The sequence below is a fragment of the Tarenaya hassleriana genome, unplaced genomic scaffold (genome assembly GCF_000463585.1).
Source record: "Tarenaya hassleriana unplaced genomic scaffold, ASM46358v1 Cleome66, whole genome shotgun sequence".
NCBI classification, from domain to species: domain Eukaryota; kingdom Viridiplantae; phylum Streptophyta; class Magnoliopsida; order Brassicales; family Cleomaceae; genus Tarenaya; species Tarenaya hassleriana.
Genome location: NW_010969135.1, coordinates 151,391 through 167,196, shown reverse-complemented (window position 1 = coordinate 167,196; position 15,806 = coordinate 151,391). Strand labels below are relative to the sequence as shown.

General features: G+C 36.8%; 3 protein-coding genes across 4 annotated transcripts; all 3 read left to right on the top strand.

The window, feature by feature from the left end:
• Window positions 1-1,880: 1,880 nt before the first annotated feature.
• On the top strand, window positions 1,881-4,580 carry LOC104800255 (WD repeat-containing protein RUP1). Of its 2 annotated transcripts, XM_010523030.1 has the most exons (2): window positions 1,881-3,204; window positions 4,255-4,580. In XM_010523030.1, the coding sequence occupies exons 1-2, from the start codon at window positions 2,035-2,037 to the stop codon at window positions 4,417-4,419; spliced, it is 1,335 nt and encodes a 444-aa protein (XP_010521332.1). In that variant the 5' UTR covers window positions 1,881-2,034; the 3' UTR covers window positions 4,420-4,580. The 2 variants fall into 2 exon arrangements, with proteins under 2 accessions (XP_010521332.1, XP_010521333.1); XM_010523031.1 differs by lacking the exon at window positions 4,255-4,580 and having other exon boundaries at window positions 1,881-3,354.
• A 127-nt stretch (window positions 4,581-4,707) lies between these two features.
• LOC104800254 (pre-mRNA cleavage factor Im 25 kDa subunit 2) lies at window positions 4,708-7,547 on the top strand. The gene is made up of 7 exons (XM_010523029.1): window positions 4,708-4,951; window positions 5,551-5,596; window positions 6,392-6,485; window positions 6,567-6,640; window positions 6,919-7,005; window positions 7,078-7,188; window positions 7,296-7,547. Exons 1-7 carry the CDS (start codon window positions 4,833-4,835, stop codon window positions 7,365-7,367), a joined length of 603 nt encoding a protein of 200 aa, XP_010521331.1. The 5' UTR covers window positions 4,708-4,832; the 3' UTR covers window positions 7,368-7,547.
• Window positions 7,548-11,637: 4,090 nt separating this feature from the next.
• On the top strand, window positions 11,638-15,750 carry LOC104800251 (myosin-7B). The gene is made up of 7 exons (XM_010523022.2): window positions 11,638-12,095; window positions 12,409-12,609; window positions 12,716-12,838; window positions 13,077-13,114; window positions 13,208-13,301; window positions 13,410-15,253; window positions 15,340-15,750. The coding sequence occupies exons 1-7, from the start codon at window positions 12,024-12,026 to the stop codon at window positions 15,584-15,586; spliced, it is 2,619 nt and encodes an 872-aa protein (XP_010521324.1). The 5' UTR covers window positions 11,638-12,023; the 3' UTR covers window positions 15,587-15,750.
• Window positions 15,751-15,806: the final 56 nt, after the last annotated feature.

Genomic DNA, 15,806 nt, shown 5'->3' with positions numbered 1-15,806 from the left:
GAAATTCGTAAAAAAAATAAAACTTCCTGAATAATAAATATCTTCAAGGATATAACATGTCATCCCAAGCTGTCACACAAGAGAAAAAAAATGATTGAATTAGAGGGGAGGGATCTGAGTTTGGCAAACGTATGTTGGAATGGTTACAGCTAATCAAAAAACATGCGCTATCTCATGTACCAAAATACTCGCTATATAAATTGTAAACTATTGGACTGTCGACGTGTATTTTCTATGTTCACTTTATTTTATTTTATTTAATAAAAAAGAGCAATAAATTTACAAAATAAAGAGGCTAAAATATGAACCACGTCGGAGAGATCTACGACCAAACATAAAAAGAGTTAGGAAGTCTCGTGCTTCGAAATTTGAGGCACACGTTCAACCAACAAGTGCACTTTGTGCCCAGCTTCTTCCTATCTTAAATGCACCTTTACTCATACAAATCTAAATTCCAGTTTTACCCTTTTCCGATTCGGATATATAAAATTGAATTCAATGATAAATAATCCGGTAAGAGTCTAATTCAATTGAAATGGAAATGGAACTATAAAACTTGATACAAAAAAAATAAAAATAAATTTCTAAAAACTAGAAAACTTGAAGAAAAATCAGTCGAAATGAAAAAAAAAATTCATGGAGGCTGAGTTATGAATTTCAACGTGGTCGGTCCACGTCAAGTTGTCAACCTCTTTTTTAGGCCATTTAATTAGATAATTTCATTTTTTTCCTTTTCATCCTTTGCCATGCAAATGTTTTCAATACATTATGTTGGAAAGTTCAAAACTTCGAGCATTAAATTATGTTTTTATTTCAATTTTAAATGAAATATAAATAAGGCAATGAAGATAGAAATCAAAGTGCTAACCTACATATAAAAAAAAAAGTTTTGCATTTTAAATTTCTTTAATTTTCAATATTGGTGCATCGAAGTACAGAAACTATGGACAGAGACATATGGCCTATTAAAGATCGATAAAAGACAACTCGGTCCAAACTCAGTCGACCAAAAAAAGGTCTACTCCACACGAGATGATCAAAACACATTTAAAAAAATGTTAATTACCCAAACTTGGATAGTTCAATCGGTGAAATGAGGATACAAAATATTTGTTCTGTCCCGAGTTCGAACTTTAAATTTGGGGAGGGAATGTATAATCCAATTCAGATGATTGACTTCCGTCCTAGAATTAGTATGAGTTTTGATCCAAGATATCTGGTTACCAAAAAAATATATATTAATTCAAAAATAGATAAATAAATTATACCATGTAACCCTATAATTCTGTCCGATTTCTCGAAGATTCGGCAAGAACACACAAGCAAAATACACACATGGCTTTTATGAGTTCAGACCAACAGGTCCTACGTCTCGGCCGATGAGATTCTCGACAATCCACTAGGGTCGTTCATGTTGCAATGCCGAGAGAAAATTCAAGAGTACAAAACCTGAGCCTCACCCAATCTCTCTGCGAAAAGAAAAAAAGAAAATCTCGCCATTGATAACACATGAAGCTTGTGTTATATAACGAGCAAGAAATAGTAAACTTAACGAACAGATAAAAAACGCACCGTTACGGTAGAAATAAAAACTCATCCGGTTAACTATCCAAACCCAATTCTTCTTAACCCGGATTAATATACCGGAACCCTCTCCCTAATCGAGAGTATTCAGCTCAATTTGCGTCACTTTTGACATAAATTTTATTTAAATCGTTGGGAATAATATTCTTAAAAATCATTATATATATGTAATTATGTATATATATACGTACCTGTTTATAATATTAGATGTGTATTTATATATGAAAGAAGCCCAACGTAGTTATTACAATTATCATAGCGACATTATATATGTCATGCAATATTTTAGTCGCATATGTGTGTGTGTGTGTGGATAGATAGATATGCCATGCATTTAAAAGAGAGAAAAAAGTAACCCGACTTAGTGGTCTATATATACATACGTAACGTATTGTAGACGTGGATTTTATATGAACATAGAACGAGCTTTGATTGATAACAACTACTTCAATGGAAGCCTTGCTTTGCCCCGAAATCATCCCCAACATCAGATCATCCATTGATGATCTTTCTCCTTCATTCGAATGGCCGATGAAGAGCTTGTCGTCTCTTGCACCCATGGAATCATCAGACAAAGGAGATAAAGATGTGGACAAACCCAGATGCGAGTGGAATCTGTCTTTGTCCGCCGCCATTGTCGCCTCCGGCTCCGCCAAGACGGCGCCTTCGGACGCCATCGGAGCAATCGAGTTCGACTCCACGGGAGAAATCTTAGCCACCGGAGGAATCTCCAGGAAAATCCGATTCTATCGTATGAGCTCGTTCCCAGATTCTCCGACAGTAGTGTTAGATCACGGCGAGGTACTCCAGTTCTGCATCTGCACTCCGGCGAAATTGAGCAGCCTCAGATGGAGGCCCGATTCGAGCAATCGGGTAATCGGGTCGGGCGATTACGACGGCGTCGTGACGGAGTACGACGCCGAGAAGCGAGTCCCCGTCTTCGAGAGAGACGAGCACGGAGGCCGACGCGTGTGGAGCGTCGACTACACGCGCTACACGGGCTCGGTTATCGGTGCGTCGGGCTCTGACGACGGAACGGTGCAAATGTGGGACTCACGAGCCGCCGAGTCCGGATCGGCCGAGCCGTCAAAGATCAGACCCGGTGGTGGATCAGCGATCTGCTCCGTCGAGTTCGATCCAACCGGTGGACCATCCTTGGCCGTCGGATGCGCTGACCGGTGTGCTTACGTGTACGACATCCGACGGCTCGTTGACCCCGTCGTGGCACTTGAGGGTCATAGCAAAACGGTGTCGTATGCTCGGTTCCTGGATCCTCGGACCGTCGTGACGGCTTCAACGGACGGGTCGTTGAAGACATGGGACGTGTCCGAGGGCCGGCGCGTGGTTCGCACGTACAGAGGGCACGTGAACAGCCGCAACTTTGTGGGGTTGTCGGTGTGGAGACACGGGGGTTTGCTTGCGTCCGGTTCGGAGGATGATAACGTGGTTGTGTACGACACGAGATGGGGAGACCCGGTTTGGATCCACCGGTTCGGAGTCGGGTCGGGTCATACAGGTCGGGTCGGGACGGACCGGCAGTTCGTGAGCAGCGTGTGTTGGAGACAAGTGGGTGAAGACGGGTGCGTCCTCGTTGCCGGAGGATCCGACGGTGTTTTAGAGGTTTTTTCTGGACAACACAACTAATAAAACAATTCAAACATAATTCTGTTATTATTTTTTTTTACAAACGAAAATTGTTAATGACGATAAAATTGATTAAACCTTGTATTTTTTTTTATATTCCAAATGAGATTTATAGTTTCTAAAGAATTTCACCGTTTGAGAAATTGGAAACATTCATGTTTGGAGGCATCGATATTGGATATAGTGTCGCCACTTTTACACCGATTGAGCTAATCAAATAATCATAAAATGATAATATTTAGGGTTCCTAGAAATGGGTTACATTCTATATATGATGGATCATCCTGCAAAAGTGACATGGTGATGGTTATCCATTCTTAACCTAAAACTCCTCTTAAAATCGGATATTCGACCCGATATATGAGTTAGGATACCCAAATATGGGTTATTCATCATTCGACAAGACGAGTTTGAGTTTGAGAACCCGAATTTCGGGTTTGAATTTTGATGTCGGACGAGAATCCGTCACTTAAAAGTAGAACTAGCATTTGAGTTTGAATTTTATATAAAAATCGAATGTGATATAAAAGAGGCGACGTCTGGAAAAGAATTATGTGTTGCATTATGTCGAGCTGGTCGAATATATGTATAGATAATGTTAACAAACCCTAAAGATACCAGGAACAAATCTCCACCAAATCTATCAACATAAGGAAACTAGATATATCCAAATATATATATCGATATACACCCCAATAAAATGGTTATAATTTTTCTATAATCAAAATAACCGAACCGAAATCAAATTCGAAATGATACCCCTTAGTTTTGACTGTTCGACTTCCTCCCTCCCTTCCTTTTTCTCTCCATGCACTGCTCTTCTCCACTCCTCCTTTCTCTCTTTTCCCATTTTCTTTGAGCTCGACTTTGTTTTTTATGACCCATTTGCAAATCCATGGGTCACCTACCCAATTTGTTTAATTAAACAAAAATAGATGTTTTTTTTTTATAAATTTTATAGAATTTTAATTTTTTTTTTGTCAATTGCCCACATGACAAACGCCCATAATAAAACTATTGCTCCAGGTTACAACTTTTTATGGGTCCACTGCTGTTTTCAATGTCGTCCGTTCGACGACATTCATGGGAGTTTGGATATCTGAACGCCACGGTCCGATGACGATCATGAATCGCAAAATCTCGAAAAGAATCGGATTGGAAACCGGAGGTCCATGCATGGCTTCTTGGTAATGGTAGGGTATCGATATCTTATCGAAATTACACGATGACCCATTTGATCAACTATACAATAGACACCTTTCTCTTTCACGTCATCTCTATAACTGTCACGTGCCTCTGTTTTTATATCTACCAGCTAACAAAGTGGATATTCATGGCGTATTTGTTTGATTATTCTTGTATTTAATTTAATTTAAAAGTTTATAATTTAATGTGATTTGGGTTTGATGGCAAGAAAAGCCCAGCCCAATTAGCCCACGAGCCTTAAAACCAAACCATTTGACCAGAGACCCATGAGGCCGAAAACCGAAATCGAGCTTTCTCGTTTGTTTCACCGCAGCCAGTAAACCTCACAGGGTGATTCGTAAATATTCTTCGCCGGGATTTGCTCCTCCCTGTTGATTCCTCCGCCGAGAGAGAGAGAGATGGTGTTATCTCCGGTGGTGAACACGTACCCTTTGTCGAACTACAGCTTCGGGACCAAGGAGCCGAAGCTGGAGAAGGACACCTCCGTCGCCGATCGTCTCGCTCGTATGAAAGTCAAGCACGTTTCTTCTCCTTTTTCTTTCTTCTGTTTTTTCTTTTGTTTTCCGTAGATCATGTTCGGGAAAAAGATGGTTGAGTAAAACCCTAGGGATCTTTGTTCTTCCCTTGGATTCATACGCTCGAGGCTGAAGCATCATCTCGCTGATTTTATTCAGAATTTTGCTAATATCAGAGGTAGTTCTGATTAGTTGCGTGAATTCTTCAGCCTTCTGCTATATGCGACTGTTTTAGGGAGTAAACTCATGACCAGTGATGTTTTGTTCCTCTCTTCTGGAATTTTGTTGTCCTCTCGTTTTGTTTCTCTACCTTCAATATCTTCTGGTTCTGGGTTCCGCTGAATTCCTCACTTATAGCTGTTTTTGGCATAATTAAGTAAAGTTTTTCATTTATGAACTTTGAATCTACAACAAGATCCTAGGGTTTTTGGATTAAGTTTAAAGGTTGTTGTAGCCATGGTAATGGCTAAGTTCATTTTCAAAGTCTGTGCTTGGCTTTGAATTAATGGATTGCTAGCTTAGTGTTTATTATTGAGACTTATTTCTGGACTATGGAGACTGAAAGTTTGTTTATCTCTTCATTGCTAATGGTGGGGGGCAGCTATATGAAGGAGGGCATGAGGACTAGCGTTGAAGGGATTCTATTGGTATGTGATCTTTCTTCCTGTTTCATATGTGAGTTTGGCAAATGCTCATGTGTAGTTGTATCCTGTTGCTGTACGTGTGCTAAATAAATATCGATTCTGTAGCAATCTCAATCCTTATTTGTGTAACGCCATTGTCATGTTGATATACATCATTCTTTGCCATCTCAGATAAAGTCGTTCTTTGTAGTTTCATTGTGGAGAGTGTATAAAACTGTGCACTCCTAGCAATCTTTCACTAGGAAAATAACATGACAAGAAAGCTTTCAGTGATGATCTATCAGAGAGGCATCTGTTTCCTTTCTAGTTGTCATCCCGAAACATTTCTAATGTGAAATTTGTGCTGGTTGAATCTCCTTTTGCGCACGCAAGCACCTGTGTTCTAAATGAATTTATCTGAACAAACAAACCACTAGTTTTCCATATTCGAAAAATTTGAGTAGAAATCCACAGATATTTGCTAGTCTCATAGCAGGCATGTTTTTAGGCTTGCAGTTACTTATGTATTGAGGTGTTTCTCTTTTAGCAAACTGAGTTTGCTAAACTCTTAAACTTGTTGAATATGGTGTGCATGCTGTCCTTGTAAATTTTCCATGTTGGTCCATCATCCATGGAGGAACATTTGCTTCTTTTTTAAGTTGCAATGTGCTGAGGACATAAGATATGGTTGACTTTCTGTCCTACTTTGACAGAAAGTTCTATTTTCACAGAACGTTCGATATGTCTGGTTTATCACCTTAATTGATTTCCAATTGTTTCGGCCCTCAGCACTGAAATCCTTATTGGTTCACCTTGCAGGTACAAGAGCACAACCATCCTCACATACTTCTCCTGCAAATTGGTAACACATTCTGCAAACTTCCTGGTGGACGTTTGAAGCCAGGAGAAAATGGTATCTCGACCTTTCCATGTTACTTCCCCACTGTTGTGTTATGTTCTTTTGTTCACATTTCCGAGTTTTTTTTTTTGGCAGAAATTGAGGGCTTGAAAAGAAAGTTAACCAGCAAGCTTGGAGGTAACTCGCCCGGTCTCATGCCTGACTGGAAGGTACCCTTGTTTTTCTCCTTTTGATTGCTCGTGAGCATATTCCCAGATACATATACACCTCGAATCTAGGCATTGGGTATGGATGAAGATAGATAGTTGTTGTCAACCCGGATCAGTGTGGTACATAAAAGTAGATGCAGTTCGTCTTCCATAAATTTGTCGGGTAATAATATACAGACATGCTTGTCTGTGAGACTGTGACGAGGAATCAATGGCTGGAAAATGGGATTAAGCCTTTGTGTCCTGTTAGAAATTCTCATGGTGTCTCCTGTTTCCAGGTAGGTGAATGCGTGGCCACATGGTGGCGTCCGAACTTCGAGACAATGATGTATCCGTATTGCCCTCCTCACATCACAAAGCCAAAGGTAATAAATAAAACCAGTTTTAGCTGAGAGAGGGTTTCATTACATTACGTTACATTACACTCTTCTGTGTAGGAGTGCAAGAGGCTCTTCATAGTTCACCTGTCGGAGAAAGAGTACTTTGCAGTGCCGAAGAACTTGAAACTCTTGGCCGTCCCACTGTTCGAACTCTACGACAATGTTCAGGTTCGATAATTTTGGCAGGGCCCTCGGGTCTTTCTTTAGAAGAAATGATTTGTTATTTTTAGTATGGATCCGAATTCTAACGGTGAGGAATTTCTGGGTGGGAACAGAGATATGGACCGGTGATATCGACCATTCCTCAGCAGCTGTCGAGATTCCATTTCAACATGGTTAGTTCTTAAGCCTTTTGGTGGATCCATGGAGAGCAAAAACTCTGTTTGGTGGCAAGGGTTCTTTATAATCCGAGTAGAGTGTTTATCTTCAGAGACTTTGTTCGATATATTTATTTTTAAAATAAATTGTTTTTTTTTAAGATTTTGAGGCAACATTATTGATATATTATTAGATTTCAAATTAAACTTTTTGAAGATCTATGAAACGATGGGGTAATATATATTGATAATTATCATCTTATATGATATATTAATGGTTCAAATTATGTCTTTGGGTTAAAAAAAGTAATCACTGATTAAGGATAAAAAGAAAAACATTTACTAAACTAGATGTTAATTTCTGTTTAGTACGCAAAATCTATTCGAAAGCATTAACACGTGAAAACATTAATTTCTGTCTAGTATGAAAAATTGCACGAGAAGGATGTTTTCTTTTAAAAAAAAAATCCTTGAAAATAAAATTTAAATTAAATTAAAAAAGAATTCGAACTAAACTGATAATCAATTAGGCATTTGGGCGCTTAGAAGAATTGATTGAAAGTTGCAATTAATTTTAAGAAACTCTAATATATCGTAATCCAATCCCATCGAATGGAGTAAAATTTAGTGTAGATTTGATAAAATCTACAATGATTTAATTAATTTGGAAATCTTTAAGCTTACATAAATTTAAAATTTTGATAACTATTGCCATCTTTATTAAGAGCAGCAACTTTCCTCGTTACGGCCAAGTCAAATAACATTACATTAATCATGTTGAATACTCGTTAAAAGTAAGAAAATTATGATTATATATACACATATTCTATAAGTTCTAATGTACACACACACACACATATACGTATATATATCAGGAAAAATAGAAAAAGAAAAAAAAGAGAAGAAAAGCTAAACCTTGTGTCTCGAAAAGATTAAGATTCTGTGTTTTTAAGAGGAAGCGCTAAGTTTTGCATCGGATCGTGGTAAGCCCTTTTCATACACATTGTTGATTCACATATAAACACACGCATATGTACCTATAACCTTGAACATTCATATCTTATTTATTTTTTGAAGTTTGTAACATGTTTATTAAAATAATATATTTCAATGTAGTCAGGGGATTCCATGAAATGATGAATTATATAATGCATGTCATGAGAAGAGGGTAGAAGTGGTTATGAGTTACTAATAGATGATATTTTCCGACCGTAATTAAATGAGAACCCTACAATTGTGATTTGATTCGTTTGGTTGGTTTGAATCTCATTAATTCCACCAAAAATACGAAAAAAATACCCATTAATGCTATTAGTTAGATCACATTTTTTAAAATGAAAATAATCAAAGGATTTTAAATTCATAATAACGGAATCGGACATATTTTGCCGGTGGGAAAAAGAGTAGCATGCCTCCTTGATAAATCCCTTTCCCATCACCACATGCCTTGGAAATACAATAAATTCCTCCCGCACGCATTACTTTCTCATGGTAGCATTCATAACAAGTTGTATTTCCTCTCTTTCTAGAAAAAAGGATGAGATGTATATACACGTGTGTGTGTGTGTATCTATCAAAAGAAATTTAAAAAATATGTCTATTTAGATTTTAATTATATTTGATTTGATTCAATTCAATTAAAAAAATATTTGATGTATAATTTAATTTGTCTTAATTTTTATTATTTTATATTTAACTTGATAGAAAAGAATTTATCATGTATAATACATAAGGATAGAAAATTCTCCCTCTGATTAGTTCTCGTTTAAGATAATATTTTTTTGTATCTTAATAGATGTAGTTTAGATTTTCTAGGTGATTTTTTAAGAAAATTTTTAATTTAAAATATTTAACTTCATAATCATGAATGAAAATATGTTTTAATGAGGCTATATGTGACTATATTTTCTTAAAAACCATGAAAAAAAATCTAAAACGACATGTATTAAAAAACGGAAGGATTAATAACTAACAGCTGAAATGCTAAAAAGAAAAAATAAAGGGAAAGGCAAAGGAGAGACAAGACGCAAGTGTAATTAAGAGAGGACCGTTGTTGAGTTTAGAGAGTGCAGAAGCACATGTCCTCATGTGCTCTGTCAAGTGCCTCCTCTCCGGGATTTGATAAAACCCACTTGTCCATCTAATACATCATCTAATCATTAATTAATTAATTAATTAAACCTCTCTTTTTTTAATAATCAAATTAAACCTCTCTTATTTCTGTATTCTCGTTGTTTTTTATTTATTTATTTTGCTTTATAATTAAAACACTATAACCATCATCACATGTCATATAGTCAACTACATGATACCCACTTTCTTAAGGAAATCCCGACGTTTTTATTCTATGATAGGGTCTACGTGTAACATACATACATACATATGTGTGTGTGTTTGTGATTAATAATATTTTCACAAACAATAGCATCCAACGTATGCATGTTGCATCCAACCACTATCAATAATGTTCCACACCATGCAATATGGAATAGAAAAAGAAAACCCCAAACTTATTTGAAGGCTTTAATTAAATATATCATTTCCATAACAGACAGTATCAAATTAATTAAAGCCCTGTATTAAGATGTTGGACCACCCATCCATGAACATCTTTTTTTGTTTGACCTTTCTATTAGAAAACTAAAAATTTCAACTATAACCTCTAAATACAAGTTTACTCCATTTATTCTCAATCCAAATCCATTTATGTTTTCAAGGAGTAGCTAGTTCTAGTTCTAGTTCTAGTGCTAGTGCATGAAATGCCATGTGATACAGCAATGCATCGTGTGTGTTATACCTATTATATATATATATACACACACATATTACATATAGGACTGTGCATGAGTTATGTTTGATATTATGTTTTACTTTTTTTTTCAAATAGAAAACAAAATAGTGAATGATTGACATATTGCACCCAAATATTACTGTCGTCATTATTGGTTTATTAGAAAACGAAAATGTAAACGAAATATGAATTTCATGAAAATGACAAGGAAAAACTCGGATTTTAAACAAAATACATTTTAATACCTGGATTTTCCAAAACAATATTATTTTATTAGTTAAAAACTTAAATTCAAGAATTATTTGATTACAATGCCCTGCTCCTTTTACCAACATTTATACAAAATCTCGATTTACAATAATCGTTTGTATACAAAAAAAAATCGTTTTTAATATGGAAATAGAACCCTTAGCGTGAACATATATATATATACACGGTGACCCCACGCCCCTGAAGCCTACCGAGTACCGAGTAATGATTACTCACTTTCCAAAAATTCACTGGCGCAGATTTTGATCTTATCACAAGATTCGGATTTAAACATAGAAATTAGCATACCATAATTTGTCCCAAAAAAAAAATTAGCACACCATAATTCGAACAAATTTAACATTTAAACGTACCCACGCTCACCACCTCTTTCTGACTACATACATGCCTAATTTGCATTACATGCTTTCTATAAAAATATATTAGATCGAATCGGTGGTACAATATATATATATATATATATATATATATATATATATATATATTAGAGACCTGTCGTGGAAAAAGGAAGAAGGATTGGTTAAATCTTGGACTTTTGGAGCCGCAGAAAAAAAAAAAGGTGGGGTTGGGGTGTCAATGAAATAAAGGTGCAAGGAAAAACAAGAAGGAAGAGAACCCAAAATGCCTTGCTGCATTAAAAAGAAAAGCACTTTTCAATTTAATTTAATGGAATAAATTAGAAAAAGTTAATTTCTTACTCAATCACCCGAAAGGGGCACACACAATAAACTCAACCTATAACCTTCTACACGCCGCCTCAAAATAATATTGTTGAGACTTATAAACAAAATTTCGTTAATAAAAATTACGATTTATTTATAAAAATATCTTAGTATTATATTTTTAAATATCTAAATATAATTTTATTAAAAATAATATAAATTATTGGATTATAAAATAATATAAATATATACAAATAATATAGATACATTGATTATTTAAATAAAATTGTTTTTTGAATTTTATTTGGACTAAAAATATAATTAAAGAATCTAATATTTTAAGATACTAAAAAAGAATATGGAAATGGTTCAAAGATAACGGATTTAATAATTTTAATTTAAAAAAAAATAATTTTTAACAAAAAATTTAATAAACAAGCTCATGAATTGATACCAGCAATAATTATTTGGTATTATTAAATTTGATAATTATATAAAATTTGTTGTTTGCAATTAATAAAAACAATGTTCATGAATTGGAACCTCAACGGTACAGATTTGTGGTCCCTGTGTGGGATAATATACGAGTACACGGTTTAAATTTGCCTTAAGAGGCCCTGATTCTTACTTATCACTTCTGCTAATCACTTGATTAATATTTTTAATGCATATTCTTTCCCACTTTGTTTTTTTTCCTTCATTATTTTCTAATCTAACAAGGAAAGTGATAACAGACTGGAAACCAGATTTATTTTGGTGGGTGCTATCCTCACAGCTGTCACATTAACACTTCAAAAACCCTTTTTTTTTTCTGCCTGAATTCATTCTTCTTCAGACCTCGAGACAACTACAGATTTCAGACAAATTCCTCTGTTTTTTTTTTTCTTTTTTATGTTTCTGAGTTTTGTTTGGGCTTTTCGGTGGGAAAATTTTGTTTTTAAGTTTTTGTAGTTTCGAGAAACAATGTTTAAGTCATGGAGAAACGACAAGAACAAGATCAAAGCTGTGTTCAAGCTGCAGTTCCAGGCAACTCAGGTACTTTACTTTTGTCTGATTGTTTTTTTTATAAACCCCCCCCCCCAATAATGTTGATCCTATAGAATCGTCATTTCATGGAATTCGAGGTCTGGGATTCAAAACAATGTTGTAATTTGGTTCTGGATCTGTGATCGATCTACTTAGGTTCTAAGGTCTGCTCTAGTGTGAATGTGAAGAGTTCTAAGTGACAGTTCTTTCTCAGCTACACCAAAAATTATGGGCTTATCGCATTGACATTACGAAATCTGAGTCAAGTAAATCAGAGATTGGAACGAGAATGTTACCTGGTTCCTGGGCTTTTTTTTTCCAGGTGCCGAAGCTGAAGAAATCCGCACTGATGATATCTTTGGTTCCTGATGATGTGGGGAAGGCAACATTTAAACTCGAGAAGTCTCAGGTCAAAGACGGAACCTGTTCGTGGGAAAATCCAATATATGTGTCAGTGAAACTGATTAAAGAACCAAAAACTGGGATTATCCGTGAGAAGATATACCATTTCGTCGTAGCAACAGTGAGTGTGGTCGATGATGATATGATTATGTTTCGTCTAATACCTCTGAGTATACCCTTGAAGTTGTGTGAAAGTTTGGACCTTTCAATTTTTTTTTTGGTTTCAGGGTTCTTCCAAGTCGGGCTTTCTTGGAGAAGCTTCTATTGATTTTGCAGATTTTGTGGCAGAGGCAGAGCCATTGACTGTCTCCTTGCCGCTTAAGTTCGCCAACTCCGGTGCAGTTTTACATGTCTGCTCTCTCTCTCTCTCTCTCTCTCTCTCTCTCTCTCTCTCTCTCTCTCCCTCTCTCTCTCTCGTGTCTTCATGTCAAAGCCTGTGTAAGAATCGGATCGGTTAAATTGTCAGGATTTGCCATCTAAGATGAAAACTAAGCAATTAACCGACAAAACAGTGCTAACTTGCTATGTAAACCAGTGCTTAACATAAGAAGGGTCGGTTTCATGATTAAAATGTCCCTTTTGGTGCAGGTGACAATCCAGAAGATACAGGGAGCCAATGATCTAAGGTTTCTTTCACACTGTCCGTCAAATTGTTGCCTTTTCTTCGTTCTGGCATTTACTCCGACGATCTAGTAAAAGATTTTTGTCAAACTTTGCAGATTTATCGAAGAAAATGGAGATCAAGCACTCACCAAAGAAGAGAGCTTCAAAAGCCAACAAAGCAATGATGATGTAGATGGATTTAATCGAGATGTAAGCTTCTGGTTTACGGAGTAAACTCTCTTAGAATAAAAAATAAAATGAAACCATTAGGCAGGCCCCGATAAAATATCAATCCCCGCTCTCTGGATTTCTTCACAGGAAAGCAGCTTGGATACAAACACGCCTAAGAACGGGAGCCTACTAGGTTCCTTTGATTCTAATGGAGCATCATGCTGGATAGATGGTCCTGACGGGAGTATGCGTCTACCTCATCGACAGAACTCGATCCCTTCAAGAAGAAACGGGCATCGGAGATCAAACACAGAATGGTCAGCAAGTTCAACATCAGATGGAAGTTATATTGAGTCAAGAAACAGTCCTGAGAACAATTTCCAAAGAGGATTTGCTGATGATTCGAATGACCCTGGTGACAGACAGAAGGTAGAGCTTGAAGCTTTGAGGAGGCAATCAGAACTAACTGAGCTGGAAATGCAGTCTCTAAAGAAACAGGTTACAAAGGAAGGCAAACGGGTACAGGAACTCTCGAAAGAACTAAGTTGTCTCAAGGAAGAAAGAGATAATCTTTTGGATGAATGCAAGCAGCTCAAGCTGCAGAAAAATGTAGATGAAGCTGAAGCTGAAAGCAGATTGAGAAGCATCAGCGAGGATACGAGCAATATGATACAAGAGATCAGAGATGAACTAGATTGCGAAAAGGATTTGAGTAGCAACCTTAGGTTGCAGCTGCAGAGGACTCAAGAATCGAACTCCAACCTGATTCTTGCAGTGCGTGATCTGAATGAGATGTTGGAGCAGAAAAACAGCGAGATTTCTTCACTGGGTACTGAATTGGAAGAGGTTAAGAAGCTTCAAAAGGACAGGGAAATGGATTCTGGACCTGATGCAAATGAGGATGAAAGCCAACAAGGATGGAAAGTCGAGATTGATATGCTAAAACGAAGAAACGAAGACTTGGACTGGGAGTTAGACTCTTACAGGAAAAAGAACGAGGAACTGGAGATCCAACTGAATGAAATGACTCAAGAATACGAGTCCTTAAAAGAGGAAAACAGCAACATATCTTTGAGGTTAGAGCAGCAAGAACACTTGAAACCACAAGATATATGCCCAGATTCTAGACATACTATAGAAGAATTGGAATCTCAGATAGAGAGATTGGAGGACAAAATAAAGCAGCAGTCATTGGAATACTCCGAATGCTTGATTACAATTAACGAACTCGAAAGTCAGGCCAAGGAACTGAAGAAAGAACTAGAAGAGCAAGCTCGGATTTTCGATGAAGACCTTGAAGCAATGGTGAAGGCCAAGACCGAGCAGGAGCAGAGGGCCATAAAATCAGAGGAGGAGTTGAGGAGAACAAGGTGGAAGAACGCTATAACAGCTGAGCGGCTACAGGAGAAATGCAAGAGGCTTTCTCTAGAAATGGAGTCTAAGCTAAGCGAGAACGAGAAGTTGACAATGAAGAGCGTGGCAGAAGCAAATGATTTCCGCACGCAAAACAAAAATCTTGAAGAAATGCTACAAAAAGCAAATGCAGAGATCTCAAAACATAAAGAACTGAAGAGGTATGAAGAAGAGAAGAGTGAAGCACTGTCAATGAGAGTTCAGATGCTCGAAGCAGAGGTAGAGAAGCTGACAAAGCTGAGGGATGAATCGAATGCAACAGCTACTGAAACTGAGATGCTAATTCAGGAATGGAGGAAAGAAAGAGACGAACTGCAGAGAAAACTTACATTGGCTAAAGAAGAAGCCGAGAGAGCACAAAAAGATTTAGTTCTCACTAGGTCATCTCATGATGAGAAAGAGAGCATGGTCCGGAATTTGAGGAGAGAAGTGGAAGGACTTAGCCAACAGTACAGTGAATTACAGAATAGCTTTGTTCAAGAGAAAATGGAGAATGAAGCTCTAAGGAAACAAGTATCGAACCTGAAGACCGATATTCAGAGAAAAGAAGAGGATATTTCTAAAATCCTTGATGCAAGGTACAGAAAAATAACTAAGACTTTTAGTTTTCCTCTCTAGCCCCAATTCACTCCATATGATCTACATCTATGTCATTTTATAACAGGACGGAAGAAAGACAGTCAGGAAAAGAGCAGAAGCTTTCCACTTCTAACAGACACAACAAGGAGAGCATTACAAAACTAATGGATGAGTTGGCTCATCTCAAGAATAAAAATAACTGCATGGAGAGAGAGCTGAAAGAAATGGAAGAAAGATATTCAGAGATAAGCCTGAAATTTGCGGAGGTAGAAGGCGAAAGACAACAACTTGTGATGGCTGTTAGAAACCTCAAGAATGGTAAGAAGAACTAATATTTCTATGCAGGGTTTGGGAGTGGAACTTTTCTGGGGGTGAAAGCAGCGAGGATCCATTTGAGCTGCAAATATAATTGTTTGACATCATTGAGGAAAGCTTTTTATGACTCGTGTGTTAATATAAAAAAAGTTTTCTATAAAAGTAACTTTTGAATCCCTAACGAAGCTGAGGACGTCTGTGGAAATCAAGAAAAGAGCAACAGAAACCCAGAGCATG